General features: G+C 44.2%; 1 protein-coding gene across 1 annotated transcript in view; it reads right to left on the bottom strand.

The window, feature by feature from the left end:
- Positions 1–10399, bottom strand: part of LOC147703612 (serine protease 33-like) — a 361144-nt gene extending 350745 nt beyond the window's left edge. Inside the window, exon 1 of the mRNA XM_086931947.1 lies at positions 9911–10399. Coding sequence (XP_086788073.1) covers positions 9911–9959 — 49 coding nt within the window. The 5' untranslated portion in view covers positions 9960–10399. The remainder of the gene's footprint in view (positions 1–9910) is intronic.
- Between the last annotated feature and the right edge of the window lie 5719 nt (positions 10400–16118).

The raw sequence follows: 16118 nt of genomic DNA, 5'->3' as shown, positions 1-16118 counted from the left end.
ACCCCCAGCTATCCCCTGCTAAGTAAAGCGGCTCAATGGTGCAATTTAAGTCTCCAGCTAACAGGATCAATGTTCCTTTGTTCCACCCTGCCAAAAGATTGTCCAAGGCACCCACCATCGGGGGACATCGACCACCAGGGAGGCCACGAGAGTAGATGTTAATAATAAGCATGTCCTGACCACCTTCCTTGCTCAACCTAATAGCCAAGATATCGGGATTGTCCTCATAAAGTTCTGTAGTTGTATATACCCAAGCCTGTTTGACCCACGTTGTCAAACCCCCCGAAGCGTGCCCTTTATTGCTCTTTGTTGCAGGTTTGAAAAAGTTTATGAAGCCAGCTTTGTGTATAGGTGCAGTTGCCCAAGTTTCTTGTAGTAACACTACGTCAAATTTGTCGATAAACTCCAGCCAATCCTCAGAGTCCATACGAGCCTTCGCTCCGGCAACATTCCAGGACACAATGTTAAATGTCCCTTTAGTGAGTTCTGCAAGGTTATTACCTAAATGGGTAGGGGAGGGGGAGTTGGTTAGGGTGGTGCTTATGGGCAAATTTCTGACCCCTTTTTCTTCAGTGTTGATTTTTTGCACACTTTCCCCCTCGGCCGGGACCATCATATTTGCCTTTTTGTATGGCATAAACTGATTACCCAGTGTATGTGTCATAGGGGGTTTAAGTAGAATTTGTACTTCTTCCCCGCTATCATTGGTAGGGTTATTCGTCGTACTGGGTAAACACAGTCAATCTACCAACTCCAAGTCAGACAGCGCTCCAAAATGATTGAAAAGTAGGGGGTACTGTTGTGGGTGGGGTGTTCTAGGCCCGCGAAACCTCCCACCTCTCACTCTCCACTGGTTTGGGTCTATGGGATAGTTGGTATGTGTATGAGGGTAAAAGTAAGCAAGGTCCAAAGTTTGGACGTCGCCCTGACGGGCAAATCTAGCATTCCGTCGTATTAGGTCGACCACCCAGGGGTCTTTGAATGATATCAAGATACAGTCCCCTTCCAAATCTTTGGTGCCCTTACCCACCCAGTCTACTCTCCTTACCAAAAGGATTTCAGTAGGGGATGATGGTGGAAGTGGGCGATTTTTGTTTAACCAGTAGATTACTTTATTCCGCAATTCCCCTTGGGTCTCCTTGATACCGTCCCTTAGGGGAGCTACGCCAGTTAAAACTATGGTATATTGGGACGCTTCTAGGGGTAGATTGACTCGGGGTGAGGGGCGCATCTTTTGTTTACCCACCAGCTGAGTCCTAGAAGATTGAGGGTTAGTTTTACCCCTACTAAGTGATTGGACTGGGGTACTATTAGATTGTTTTACCAAGCCATTTGACATAGACTGATTCGCTATAGCTGAGTTAGATGTGGGTGGGTGTTTTTCCCTTGGTAGGTTCTTTGAGGTACCTCTACTAGCAGTGGTTGTTGTAACAGCGGACTTTGCCCCTACTATGGGTTTATTAATATTAGTAGTTGCCCCTGGCGGTGCGGGCTTGGTTACCTGGGTCACTGAGGGATTACATGCTGTTTGTTTTTTACCCTGAGTCGGATTACGAACCCCCACCTCGGGACTAGACATTGATAATTTTTGCAGTAGACCCAAATTGGTGTTTACTACTGTTTCCAGTGCATCAATTTTAACGGTCATCAGCCTTGTTGTCTCCAAAACCGGGAGCAGAATGGTTTTTAGCATAGCCTCAATTTTGACCGACAAGGTATCGTCACTATTGAGGCATGTTGGGCAGGGATTAGATGACCCCAGGGGAGCTAATGATGGACAATACACAATTGGGAAACCATGGGGGGTTGTAAGGGTGGTATACTCACACTGCAAGTGTCATTAAATTTGGGCTGTTTTTGATCTTTTTCCCCCTGTGGGCTCGAAACATATTTTCTCTTCCGGGATATCGGTTTTGGACTCGTTTGAGTCAACTCAATCAAATTAGGTGGAGTAGAATCAATAGATTGGGGTGAATTGACCAAACTATATTCGTCATCCCCGGTATTCTGGCTTTCATCCCCATCCCTTGTCTGATTAACGTTGGATTTCTGGGCCCTGTTGTCTAGGGAAGGGGGTAAGGTCACCCCATCTCCATCCACGTGAACTATTGCCTCAGTCTCAATGGTAGAAATGCAGTTAAATGCTGCATGAGAGACAGGGCTTTTGGCTAAAGCTAAAGCACCCATTGAGGAGCGCTTTCCGGTGACTAGGTCGAGGGACAGCCTTTGTTCCACCATTTCTATTTCTTTTTCCCAAATCCCAGTGGCTCTGGTGATAAAGGCGTCTAGGGGACCAGAGACTACGCCCTTAGAAGTTTGTATGTGGACTAAACGTTCTTTCCCTGATCTCAATGGCATGGTGAGATTCTAAGTGGATAAGTATATAAGTCAATAAATAGTTCCACTGTACTTTGGGTGCTATATGTCCCCCTCCCTTGCGAAGGCTAATAATGACAAGATACCTTTTAGAGCCGTGCAAGAGGAATAACGTAGATCTGATGGTAATTTTGACAGGGGTCCGGGACCAAACCAACCTCGTCCCACCACGGACGGCCACAGACGGTCCCGCCCTTGTCCCGGGCTTCTCCCGGCACACTCCCGCGCGCTCCCGCGCAGCGGGACACGGCTGCTACTGATGTACAATCCTAAGAAATGGGGAGGAGCCTGCAGGGAGGAGCTGCAGGGAGAGCGTCCCAGGTGGTGGCGGTTGGGGGTTGCTGGCGCTCCTGGGACTTGTAGTCCTGCGCCGCAACACGCTCACAGCCCTGCAGAGTCAACCTCCCACAAGGAGCCCCACACGAAGCGGGACCCGCGCAGTGGGTTCCGCGAGCAGTTAGGGTGGAGGCAGAGGTCCAAATCAGCAGACCAGGGTCCCAGCTCAAGGCAAAAGCAGTTTTCCAAAGTGATCCAACTTGCAGCCAACGGAGACAGCTTTTAACTGTGTTGTTTGCAGGGAGGAGCTGCAGGGAGGAGCTGCAGGGAGAGCGTCCCAGGTGGTGGCGGTTGGGGGTTGCTGGCGCTCTTGGGACTTGTAGTCCTGCGCCGCAACACGCTCGCAGCCCTGCAGAGTCAACATCCCACAAGGAGCCCCACACGAAGCGGGACCCGCGCAGCGGGTTCCGCGAGCAGTTAGGGTGAAGGCAGAGGTCCAAAACAGCAGACCAGGGTCCCAGCTCAAGGCAAAAGCAGTTTTCCAAAGTGATCCAACTTGCAGCCAACGGAGACAGCTTTTAACTGTGTTGTTTGCAGGGAGGAGCTGCAGGGAGGAGCTGCAGGGAGAGCGTCCCAGGTGGTGGCGGTTGGGGGTTGCTGGCGCTCCTGGGACTTGTAGTCCTGCGCCGCAACACGCTCGCAGCCCTGCAGAGTCAACCTCCCACAAGGAGCCCCACACGAAGCGGGACCCGCGCAGCGGGTTCCGCGAGCAGTTAGGGTGAAGGCAGAGGTCCAAAACAGCAGACCAGGGTCCCAGCTCAAGGCAAAAGCAGTTTTCCAAAGTGATCCTTTCTAGTTACTTCTAGAAGGCAAGAAGCCAATGTAACAAATAAATAAATAATACAATGTCACACTCAGGCCAATCCTTAAGCTGCTCTCATGCATGAGAGCAACTTCAGGATTTGCTGCAGGGCAGGCTGGGAGCCTGTGCCTTCAGAAGAAGAGAGGAGCGGACAAGCATGACGCGATGGTGGAGGGTGGCGGATAAGTGTTATTATTTTATACATTTGTTCCCTTATCTTCCTTACCACCCCCAGCCCCACCCCTCCTCTTTTCCCTGAAATGAGAAGCGCCTGAAGGCGCCCCCTCTGATCACTTGGCTTTGATCAGGTGTTAACAGTCTACATAAACTCCCCAGAATCAATTTTTTGTCTGTCCCTACATTTGCTATGATATTTTTGCAGCACAATATCCTTGTACGCCATATTCTGACATACATCTTGGCAAATAGTTCTGAGTTTCCCACCTACTGCAGATGTTGATCACATGACTGTGGTGATGCATTCAATTTTTTTGGGGGGGGTTTGTTGCTCAAAGGCTACCTCCCCCGGCTTACTATGGCCTGCATTAGTGAAAAGGGCAGCCATAACACCACCTATAAATCCTGGCCTTTCCTCTGCCCAAGATCGAGGCACTCTTACAATCATACTGGGGGATCAGGATGGGTGATGAAGGATGCAATTCAGAAGCAGAATGCACAGGTTAATGACAAACCAGTACTGCTTTTTCCAGATTTCATTATGGTGACACAGAGAGGAAGCTGCTGTGGGGAAGCCCGAAAGAAACGTATGTCCTTTGGCATTATACAGGGCATATAGTGCCCTGCTACATTAAAGGTGATTCATGACATTGAGTCTTTACCCAGAAAAGGTGTGGCCTAATAGCCAGAGATCTGGCAAAACCACTTAACATCCCTGTGCCTAAAATAAAATCTGACCTTGTGTAATGTAATCTGGTGCTAATGCAGAGCACTATAATGCCCTTGCCCTAAATCTGTACTACAAAAAACTGCAAAAAAAGATTGCCTGTTCTTTTCAGGAGAATGTAAAATCCAATCCCCAAAATGGCTGTAGGTGAGATGCCCTGCTGTTTTGAAATGGCAATAAGCATTTGAATACCCGGGCAGCATGGCACTGAAAGATTCCATTCAGTACACATGAATTGTCGAAACAAAGGGGTTGAGGTGTCCCACGAGGAACTTTGCAAATTCGTTTTCGACAATGCTGTTCTTCCTGGTCCCTTATACCTTCCCTTCCTCCTCCATTCTCCGATCTCCCATCCTTTTGCCCTTCTTGCTTACTTTCTTTTGTCCCTTTATACGCCTCCATTACGAGTGGCCTGAAAAAAGATGAAATATTACCTACCTGGTATTAACACACTGTTGAAATATTTGTGCTGGGGAAATTACATCTGGAAATCACTCTTCCCACACTGATATATACTTCAAATTCCTAGATTCTGACCCCTTTTCAGGGACATGTTCCACCTGGATTAACTTGTTGGATTTGTTCCCAAAATCAAGAGTTATGACCACTTAGAGTAGTACCATGACCCATAATATTAATTTTGATGGATACTCCGGTTCCTGCTCAAACCACATTTAACAGACAAACTCTTAATATGGACCATAGTGATAATGTTTATCATTGGTTTCTGTTGGTGTTCACTCTTAAATCAAAAATATAGGGTTTCTAAAAGCATACTTAATGCAGGGCTGGAGAATTATGCTCTGCCATGAGCACTTTAGGTAGATATATTTTACTAAAGTTGATTTAACATATGTTGTACGAAACAATTCTTAATCACAGTTATCACCAATATGTTTTAGGAGAAGAGACGTTGCTCTTCATCCCCTTCCAAATATAGTATTTGGTCACCTTCCCAGGGGCACAGGTAAGAGTCTGTGCCCACTGTCCTTGGCACAGTTGAGTTTGTCCTCTCCATTTACAGGCACAAGTATAAGTCTTTGAAATACATTTCTTGGAAGAGACGAGTTATTTGGCACCTCCTCCTGTCTTTGCTTTCCTTTTCCCGAACATGGATATTTTTTTCTCTGTGAAGGACTTTTGCAAACAAAAAAAACACATGACACCTTTGCCACTTCAGAGCACTGGAACATAAAGATAAAACATGACAACTGATTTTGAGGTGATCCGATATGGAGTGTTGTGTTGGAGGTATTGTACAGTGTTGTACGGTGTTCCATACAAAGGAGCTGCTCTCAACCTAAACTTGGGAACTACCCAGGGTTCCCTGCCCTTTTTGGCATAATTTAAATGGCACTCTAAGCCTGAAAGGGTATTGGTTTGACTTATATTGGTTGTTCCCTTGTGTCTGGACAAAGCTATACCTATCTGATGAGTTCTCCTAGTATAGCTTGCATTGCTATGTTGCACTGTTTATGACATCACATATTACATCACTAATGACATCTGAAATCTACGATGGTGCATGTTATATGTATGTAAGCTACTTGTAACTGGTGAATTTGAGGGTTTTTCGTAATTTTTAAACGTTGGTATTTTTTAAATGTATTAACAGACCTACATATAACTCTACATTAACTTTTGTTTTCTTTTGGTGAATGTTAACATTTTTTTAACATAAGTTACAATCTTATTACCTTACTTATGTATAAATTCACTTTGGGAGCTAAGGCTGTTCCTTAATTCTGGATCCTGGACCTCCAAGGAGTTTCCACTACACTGAAGTCCCCTAAAGGGGTGTTGTTTGATAGAGAAGCCTACAAGGAAGCTTTGAAACTACATACATGATTGTTAATGCCAATTTTGGCTGGTAACCAAGAATACTGTTACTATGGAAAAACCACTGTATCACGGTACATTATAGGGAAATTGTAAAAAATGTGATGGACAATGTATCAATATCTAGCGTATCTGTTGTTTTTATACATGGCCAACACAGAGGCCATTTTAGAGCGCTTGTAAAGACAGCAGATGATCATAAATCTGAGATCACTTGTTTGTTTTTGGTGAATTTCAACGTTTTTTTTAACATAAGTTAAAATCTTATGACCTTACATAAGTATAATTCCACTTTGGGAGCTAAGGCTGTTCGTTAATTCTGGATCCTGGACCGCCAAGGAGCTTCCACTACACTGAAGCCCCCGAGTGGGGTGTTCTTTGATAGAGAAGCCTACAAGGAAGCTTTGAAACTACATACATGATTTCTAATGCCAATTTTGGTTGGTAAACAAGAATATTGTAATAATAGAAAAACCACTGTATCTCTGTACATTATAGTGAAATTGTAATAAATGTGATGGACAATGTATCAATATCTAGTGTATCTGTTGTTTTAGTATATGGCCAACACAGAGGCCAGTTTAGAGCGCTAGTAAAGACAGAAGATGATCATCAAGCTGAGATCACTGGATGGAAATCCTCGCTCATGTTACATGGCATACATTCATGAATGAGTCAGAAACATGTATCTGACATGATATGTTATCACTGATATTAATCAAAGGAGCACCCTAAATATAAAGGAAAATACATAGGAGTTCATAGTTTCTTTAGGCAATCTTCACGTTCCTTACTGTGTGATTTATGGCATGAAAGGTTTGCTTGAATATTTATAAATATATGCATCATTATTTTTCAAATATTGCCTTGTAGAGTGCCTCATACGTTCATATGATTCATTGTTACTTTGCAGTAACAAACAAATAAATATGACTGTGTACTTTATACATGAACACTTACACTGTATACTGCTGTGGTTCCCAAACTTGTTTTGAACCATGACCCACTTTTTAGAACAACACACGTTTGGGATTTACATACCTTTATTGGACATGCGTAGTGATTCTTTAATGTAACTAAAGCATTGTTTGGTAGTGGACTGCCATTTACAGACAGCACATATTCCGATGAAATGGCCACTAACTTTGAACAGATGTACAGTTTCACTGCTTAAACTATGTTGTACATAATTGATACTGGTTGGAAATGTTGTTTCTGTATATATGTTTTATTGATAAAACTATGTTGCACACAATTGATACTGTGTGGAAATTAGGTTTCTGTATATATGTTTTACTGATAAAACTATGTTGCACACAATTGATAATGTATGGAAATGACGTTTCTGTATGTACGTTTTTACTGATAAAGCTAAGTAGCACACAATTGATACTGTGTGGAAATGAAGTTTCTGTATGCACGTTTTTACTGATAAAACTATGTTGCACACAATTGATACTGTGTGGAAATGAGGTTTCTAGATGTACGTTTTTACTGATAAAACTATGCTGCACACAATTGATATAGTGTGGAAATGAGGTTTCTGTATATAATGTTTACTGATAAAACTATACTGCACACAATTGACACTGTGTGGAAATGAGGTTTCTAAGAATAATTATCATTGTGCTTCACCAATTGAAGTGGCTATATATATATTGCTTTTGATCCTATTAACATCTGTATTTCCAGCACGCACACTTCAGAATTACAAAGAATGTGCTTCATATTTTCTTTCCTAACTGTTGAATGCATACAGTTCATTTATAGGTATTTAGATTTTGTTGTGTTGCAAAAAAAGCAACATACTAAGATTGTCATACAATTCACTTTAAAACTCCTCTCTTTGAAGTCAGAGAAAGAAAAGTAAACACCAATCCCATGTTAAAAAAATAATATGTTTGAAGACTGTGCCTGACATTTGGGCCCTGCAAGTGTGACAAAATAAATACTGATTATAAAGGCATGTTTATTTGTTGCTTGAACTTTCGGAACCCACCAAAAAATGGCTCGTGACCCACCAACAGTTTGGGAAACCCTGGCATATTGTATATATATGTCATACACGTATGACATGCAAAGCAGCACGTGCACCTCGACTTCAACTGCAAGTTAATATGTTACCATTAAAGGGTATAATAGGGTTGTGGCATCCCTACCGGCAGTGCGTAATGTTTAAAAAAAGAGTGCTGATGCCGAAGCTCTGCTCAGAAGCCCTCAGAAGTTAAATTAAATTTGGGCGCACTGAATACCAAGGCTGATAATCTCAAATCCACCGCATGCCTCTGTCATCCACTCTCAGACAACCTCCGCCCTTTTATCACATGCTTGCAGGTTCCTTCTTTCTCTCTTTGTGACATTTTGCTATTTTTCTCCTCCTCCGTCTTTCTGATCTGTGTGTTTTTCCCTCTATTGTCCTCTGTAAATGTGAATGAGATAAAAATAATTGCCAGTCTCTAAAGATAAGTGCTGGTGGTCTCCACCAGCTCAAATTAAGCACTGCCTAACAGAGATTATGGGACACCATTGTGCTTTGACTTGACAAATTCACTCCTCGACCTATGTTGTGTTTCCAGCATTTTCCTGTTTTTCTTGGACTGAGGAGTCCAGTGAGTGCTTTATCTGTGGTTCAGCTAGCAGTGGGTGTATAGCCAACTTACTGAAGAGTCTGGCTCCCTAGGTAGAGTGACCAGCTTTTGACCCAAAAACCAGGACATTTCACAGACCTAGAAATAGAACTAACATTTTGCATTGATGGAAGGGCACAGAATGATTTAATTGACAGTGCTCACTACCATGAGAACCACAGACAACGAGGCACTAAATGTGAATACATGCAACTCTTACACACTGTAACACCTGTGTTGATTAGATTGCATTCTGCTAGAAACAGTTAGTTTCCCACATTGAAACCAGCCTAATTCTGTGATCAGTCGCACCCCTCTGAAATCGGTGCATGAGATACATTTGCTGAAATTATCTAGCACATGTGGCACAAAACCAGCACGTCCTGGCAAATCTGGGACGTCAACTCACTCTGTCTCTGGGGCATCTGTCTAGGCATCTGGCCTCTATGGAGCTGCTCATGCAGCCTGCTACTAGGCCCAACTTTTATTTTGTGAGCCTCTCTCTCACGGTGGAAGACCAAAGACCCTCCTTGCCCACCGAAAGGAGAGCAGAAAGTATGGGGGGGGAGAGGAGGGACAGAGAGGTAAAATCCACCCATGCCCAGGAGATTGACAGCGCACCCTGGGAAGGGGCATGGGTACAGTAGCTGGGGGACATATTTTCTATTCTGGCTGAAGCACTTGAACAAAACTGTGTACATTCCCACCATATTTCTCTGCGTCATAATTTGTAAATAAGGGCAGTTTAAAAATGTTATGTACATATTTTTACCTCACATCTTGGTTTCAGCAATCTAGATTCAACCACCACACGCCCCATATAGACACACGCACAGACTATAACATATAAAATGTTACCCCGGCAAAAAAACTGCAGTTCTCTATAGCTCGCTGTCCTGTGAAAATGGTTGACACTTCATGAAATACTCAAAATAAAGGAAAGGAAAACAAAGATCTCGGGGGAAAAAGATGCACAATTTCATAAAGTTCTTCTATGCCCTGGTGATGGATTGCAAAATGTCTTACCTGTTGTCAAGTGAAAGAAAACAAGAGTCACCAGGCCAAGCCTCGCCATCGCCGTTACCCTCCGGCCCTCTCCGCTCGAGACGAGTCTTTGATAGACGAACAGAAAGGATTAAAGATGCTCGAATAATAAAGACGAAAACGGCGAATCGGAAAGATGTGTCGAGCTGTTCACAGGCTGAGGAGGTGAGCGTGAACTGCGTGCAGGACCGCGCGCCACACTCAGCACCTCAGCTGCTAGTGCCGCGAGGTGAGTGCGCGCATTCCTTCAGCACGGCCACTACGCCACCAGATAGCAACCTTCCAGGAAGCTGTGGGTGAACTGGTTTTAATATCAACAACTCACCTCTCCGCCGGTACAAGGGTTACAGGCGGGAGCTTTCATGTACGGGGAGGGGGCCCTGCCACCCGCCAGAATTCAGAGCTTGTGAAAACAGAAACACCCTCGCAGGACCGTAGGGACCGTTTTGTGGCTAAAACATTCTGACTAATAAATCAACATTCCTGGGCGCTGCTCCGCTACAAAGTCCATGTTACAATACACTTGGCAGCGCCCCCGCATTGCACATACTACGCAATAAACACAATGAGACATATTTGGATCGCTGGCATTGATATTCTACACCATTTGTTTCTATAATAGGAAGCGCTATACTGGGCGAGCTGTAGTGGAGGCTTCCGCAGTGGTCTGTCCGCTCTCTTGCAAGATGTAAATAAGGGGCGGGTGATACATTCTGCTCTGCCGGTGGAGTTGGCTGAAGAAGGATGACATACCCTGAAACCAGTCCCAGGATGCTTGTTTCCGGTCCAGGGAGGACATGGGCCTGCAGTTCGGTCTGGACTGTTCCCATGGGGCACAGGGTCAAGACTGATTTGCATATGGCTCGGTCCAAAACTGGGGTGGCGCAGTGGGCAAAAGAACAATGGATTTCACCCAGATCTTTTGACTGAGGGGGAGTGTTTGCATTGTCAGCATTCCGTCCATCATTTGTTTGCTGTAATACCTGCCGGTGGAGTTGCCGGAGTTTTGGCCACTCCGCGTTATGCTTCTAACGTGGGGTTTCGGCCAAATTCTGGCAACCCCTGCTTGGCAGAGTTTGTTCTCTCTAGCGGCTCACCAACAGTAAGCTGGCAAGCAGGATTTGGTATTCCCTAGCGCAACTTTCGGTCGCTAGGAGGGCTCCCAGTGAGATTTCTCCCACGCTGCGGTCGCGGAAGGTACCAACGGTCCGAAAGCTGCCGCTTGAGTAGAAAACCTACTCAAGCGTCAGCAAAATAAGAAGCTGGAGCCCTCTGGTCAGAGGTGCAATAGATCCACATTTGGAGGGAGGACTACTAAAAATTTTGGGTGGGGTGCTAATTCTTCCAGTGATAGTTAGTGGAGATGCAGGGGCTCTAAGAAGGGGAGAAAAAACAACAAAGCCTCGTTAGCAAGTAAACGGTCTTTTAAATACCTGTGAAGTACTCTGGGTCGGCTGTGTGTGCCTGGGAAACTGTCTCAGTCGGGGCTGCCACACATGATGGGGGGGCTGAAGCCTTTTCATCCCAATGGGTGTGAGTGCCTGACTCTGGTGTGCCGCGCAGTGCAGTTTGCGATGATTTTTGCAATACGTAACAAGTTCCCATGCTAAATCACTTTGCGAGCAGTGCAGCAGGCCTATTTCCAGCCTTTCCCTGAATTCTACAGAATTACGCAGGTTGGTTTTGTAACTCCGCAGAATTCCACAGTTAAACACCCCAAGTTCCGCCCAGGCATAATGTAAATACACTATTTTAATAACCCAATGAGAATTGCTTATTTTAACATAGCATACAAACTCCCCACAACTCTCTGCCTTTCTTTCTCAACTCATTCTACACACTCTGGGCCTCATTTAGAATATTTTGACACCCGGCAGTGCAGCAAGCCTTCCTGCTGTGCGTCAAAATAAAAGGCAAGGAAAGTGCTGTATCTACAAGATACAGCACATTCCTGACCTTCTCCCCTGTACCAGCACCCAAACAGCAGCCGTGCACCAGGGCAGACACCCTTGAGTCATTTTGCAAGGGTGGCTGTGCTGAGGGGGTGATTGTTTTTGTGCAGTATAGGACACCTCCCTGCACAAAAAGAATCAATAAAGACATTTTCCGTTTTCTATGCAGCTGCAGAATGGCCACAAGGATGAATGGGGTTGCTCATAATCTCCCAGGAATCTGAGAGCTGGTTCTGGGCTTGCTGGATGGTCTTGCTGCATACCAAACTTAATACCTCTCTTCTTCTCACCTTCCTTTCTCTTTGTATCTCCCTCCTCTCTCCAGAATACAACCTCCCCTCTCTCTTCACTTCCCCATACTCTCCTGCTCATCTCACCTTCTGCTTCCTCCCACCTCACTTTCTTCCCTCTTCACCTCACCCTACTCTCCCCCACCGTATCCACCTATTTCCTCTCTGTGCCCTTCTCCACTTTACCCTCATATTTCTCTCATCTCACCATCCTCTCTTTCCACCATTATCCTACTTTCACTCTCTCCTGATCTCGCCATCCTCTCACTGTGCATCAACTTACTCTCACTCCAATTGACACTTTTATTTCATTCTTACCCTTTTCTCTCAACCTCACCCTTTTTTCTCTTTCTTTTCTCTATTCTCTCTCTTCCTCATCTTTCTCTCACTCTTGCTCACCCTTCTCTGTCTTTCTGACTCCCTTCCTTCTCTCTCCCTCACCATCCTTTTTTTTCACTAATCCGCCCTCAGCCTCTACCATACTGCCCTCCTGTCTCTGCTTCACCTCGAATGTGGGCCTCTTTCTACCCCTATTTGCCCACTGTGCCAAAAGTACATCTTCTGAGGTTGACAACTGGACTTGTAATTTGATGGCTAGTTTCTCAACCACTGTTTTGTTGTAAATATTTTGAGCTGAATTTATCTTAAGGGGAACAAAAATGCAACATACAGCTCATGTGAGTGCCTCTAAATTGAACTGCCTATCCTATGGCATGCTTCCTCTTCTTTCCCATTCTCTTTTCTCCCAGCAGCCTCTCCCATTATTTCATCCCCCCTCTTCACCCATCACCCTGCCTGTCCATCAATCCCTCGTTCTTCTTGTTCTACAGCTATCCTCCAGTCTCCTCACACTCACTCTCTGGCCCCTCCCCCATCACTTATGATTGGCTCATAACCCTCCTATGTGACCACCTTCCTCTCTCATCATCCTCATCCTTCACAAGCATCAGCCTCCATCTTCATTCTTCTGTATTAATTTCCCACAGCTCGCCTTTTATCATCCAGACTCAGTACATGTTTTCCCACCCCCTACCTTGCATTACTCATTTTGCTCAATAGAATGCTCCAGCCATCCTATCCTACTCCCTCAGACTCCATTTTCATCCTCCATTTATCCACTTCTCACATCATCTTCTTCACCTTCTCTACTTTGACGCTCATTATTCCCTACTCCGCATTGATCAACCCTGTCATATCTCTTCACTTCTCTTTTAATCACCTTTTCTATCCTCAAGCTCTACTCGAATCAACCTCCATCTCTCATCTATGTACCCCATCACTCACCTTTTCCTGTTGCCAAGTCTCGAATTTGGTATTGTGTTTGTTACCAATTGAAGTCCCACTTCTGAAGGTGCCCCTGGGTTTTTCAGGACTTCCGATGGATGAAAGGACACCACAGCTTCCACAGCTGTGAGTTAATGTTTAGCTAATATCATTAGTGTTATACGTTTTGCATGCTACCTTCTTGAAATACCCCAAAAAATCATATATATTTGAAGCTTATATAAGTGTGTCGTTTATCCAAATCAGGGACGTTTAGCAGTTCCGAATTTTTATATTGATGCTAGCATATCAACTTTTTTTTCTTATAGTGCTTGCTCTCGTAAGAAAGTTGATCATTGTTTGGGGTGGGCAACTGCCTACCTCAATGATTAATAGCACTTCTTGTCAGGGTGAACCCTCATTGTCACTAAATTACCCTGAGCCCAATCCCCTGGTAGGATGGGACAGAGCAGACAGGCTTAACTTAGAGAATTGTGTAAAGTACTTATGCAATACCAAAACAGTAATGACATCAAAATGCCAAGTGATAGAAGCCATAAACTGAAGTAGAAAAATAAAGTAAGATGTATAAACAAATTGACACCCAAACTTCAAAGATTCATTAGGGAGAACTAGAGATATGAGTTTATAAACTTTTAGTTGAAAATATCACCAAAAAGCACAAAGTCTGGGTAGACTGGGACCTAGGTGCTATTTGATGCCAACCGCAGTTGTGTTTGAGTTGGGTACACCAAGTGGGTTGTTCCCAGTGAAAAGTCTGGAAGTTGAAAAGTTCAACAATGATTCCATGTCACACTTCAGAAAGAGACTTTTTGTCACTATTTGGATGAAAACTCCACTCTGTGTGAGAGTATCTGAAAATGTAGCTCCTTCCATGGAAACAAATCTGAAATACCTGAAGCAGGTTGGGCTTTTGACAATGTTGATAAGTCCCAAATCAGAATGTTTTTTTTCTTTTTTCAGAGTGCGAAGATCTTTGTGGAAGATAAAGCTGAAATTCACTTTGACACTGTGGAAATATCTCCAAGATACTTACCTCAGAGGGTTCAAGTTTCCAAACTTTTCTGGGGCCCAAATAACCACAGGAGTACACTTATGAGGTCCCTAGGACCTTAGGGAAAGGCTCTTAGACACTCTCATGTTATCATGCAGGGACCAGCTGCATAGGTCAGCCCAGGTCCAGTTGCCACTGGTTATCTGGGCACTTCATGGAAAAAAACCCTTGCAGCTTGTTGTGTCCCAATAGCCAGACAGAAGATTAGCCAACTGACCCTTGAAGTTCACTTCTTTGTCCTGGGTAAAAAAAGGGAGCAGCTGTAGTCCTATTTGGTTACTCTAAGGTCAAAGACAGTAAGCGTGGTCCTCTTATGATCTTCCACAGGTCCAGACAGCGTTCTGAAGAGGGGGGTGCCTTGGGGGAGGGGGCATTTATGGTGGCCACTAGCTAGTTTGTGGGAGTGACTCCTGAGCTGGATAAAGGTTGCCAGGCTCTGGCCAACATACTTTTCAGTAGTTCATGTTTGCCATACTGCAAACAGGTCCTAACTGGTGTCAGGGCTGTTAGCAAAAAAGGCTAAAGTCTTAAGCCACATTAAAATTGGACTATGATAACTGAGGGTATGTAGAAGCATGTGCAATGGAAATGGCTAGTGGTTTCACACATCTAACACAAAATTCACTTTGAAGTAGACCCTGGACCCCAACAAAAAATAAGTATACGTCTGATAAGACAAAGCAGGTTCCTTCAGCAACCAGACAGAGGATACACAATAATTGTGGTCTGATCCCTTTCAAGGGTGAAATATGTTTACATGTGCCTCAGACAGGCATTCCAGGCAGGATTTCACACTGTTGGTCCAACAGAAGGAGCAGCAACCCCCCCCCCCCGAATGTCCAGCTGAGCCTAGAGGAGCCATATCTGCCCAACCAGGTAGACCTTTCTATAAAAGTAGCCAATTGTGCGACTCCTGGGAAGAATTTCACACCTCATTAAAGGCTAATGACCGACTGCGCAACTGCTGGATAGCTAATGCAAATTAGCCGTCAGTAGCTTCAGGCATGTTAAATGTAACTTTCTTTAAATGACTTTTCCTTAATACTCATTTAAAACTCAACTTCACAATTACATTTGATTTTGAATAACTATTAAAAATAGTGGTTTGATTATTTTCCTTTCTGGTCTAAAACCCAAGATGACAGCATTATTATTTTAATCTGTATCCTGGTTTTCTGTATGAGACAGCTGAGCCTGCAACATTGTAAATAGTTGTTGGGCCCTTTTCACTGTAGGCACATGGTAACATTCATTTTCTATGTGTCCCCCACGCACCCTACCTTCGTTGACTACAAGGTCTACATAGGGGTGACTTTTTGATATTTAAAAGTGAGGTCTTTACCTTTTAAAAAGGGTTAGTTTAAAAGGTTGCACTGCAAGTTTTATGGCGCAATAGTCTGGTAACTTTGTCACGCCTGAAGCCATGTTTTTCAGGTCAATTCTCTCGATCACACTAAAGATGCTACAGTCCACAAGTGACATTTGACTTCGAGGACTTAGGTGCACATGTTAGACCATATAGTAAGGACTTATAGGTAAATTAGATGTGCCTATTTGGAATAAGCCAATTTAACCATGTTTAACCCCTTGGGTGCTCATGCAGGAATGGT

Source organism: Lissotriton vulgaris, chromosome 7 (assembly GCF_964263255.1).
Source record: "Lissotriton vulgaris chromosome 7, aLisVul1.2, whole genome shotgun sequence".
In the NCBI taxonomy this organism is placed as follows: Eukaryota; Metazoa; Chordata; class Amphibia; order Caudata; family Salamandridae; genus Lissotriton; species Lissotriton vulgaris.
Note: the sequence above shows the minus strand (reverse complement) of the source record. Positions and strands in the feature narration are given on the sequence as shown.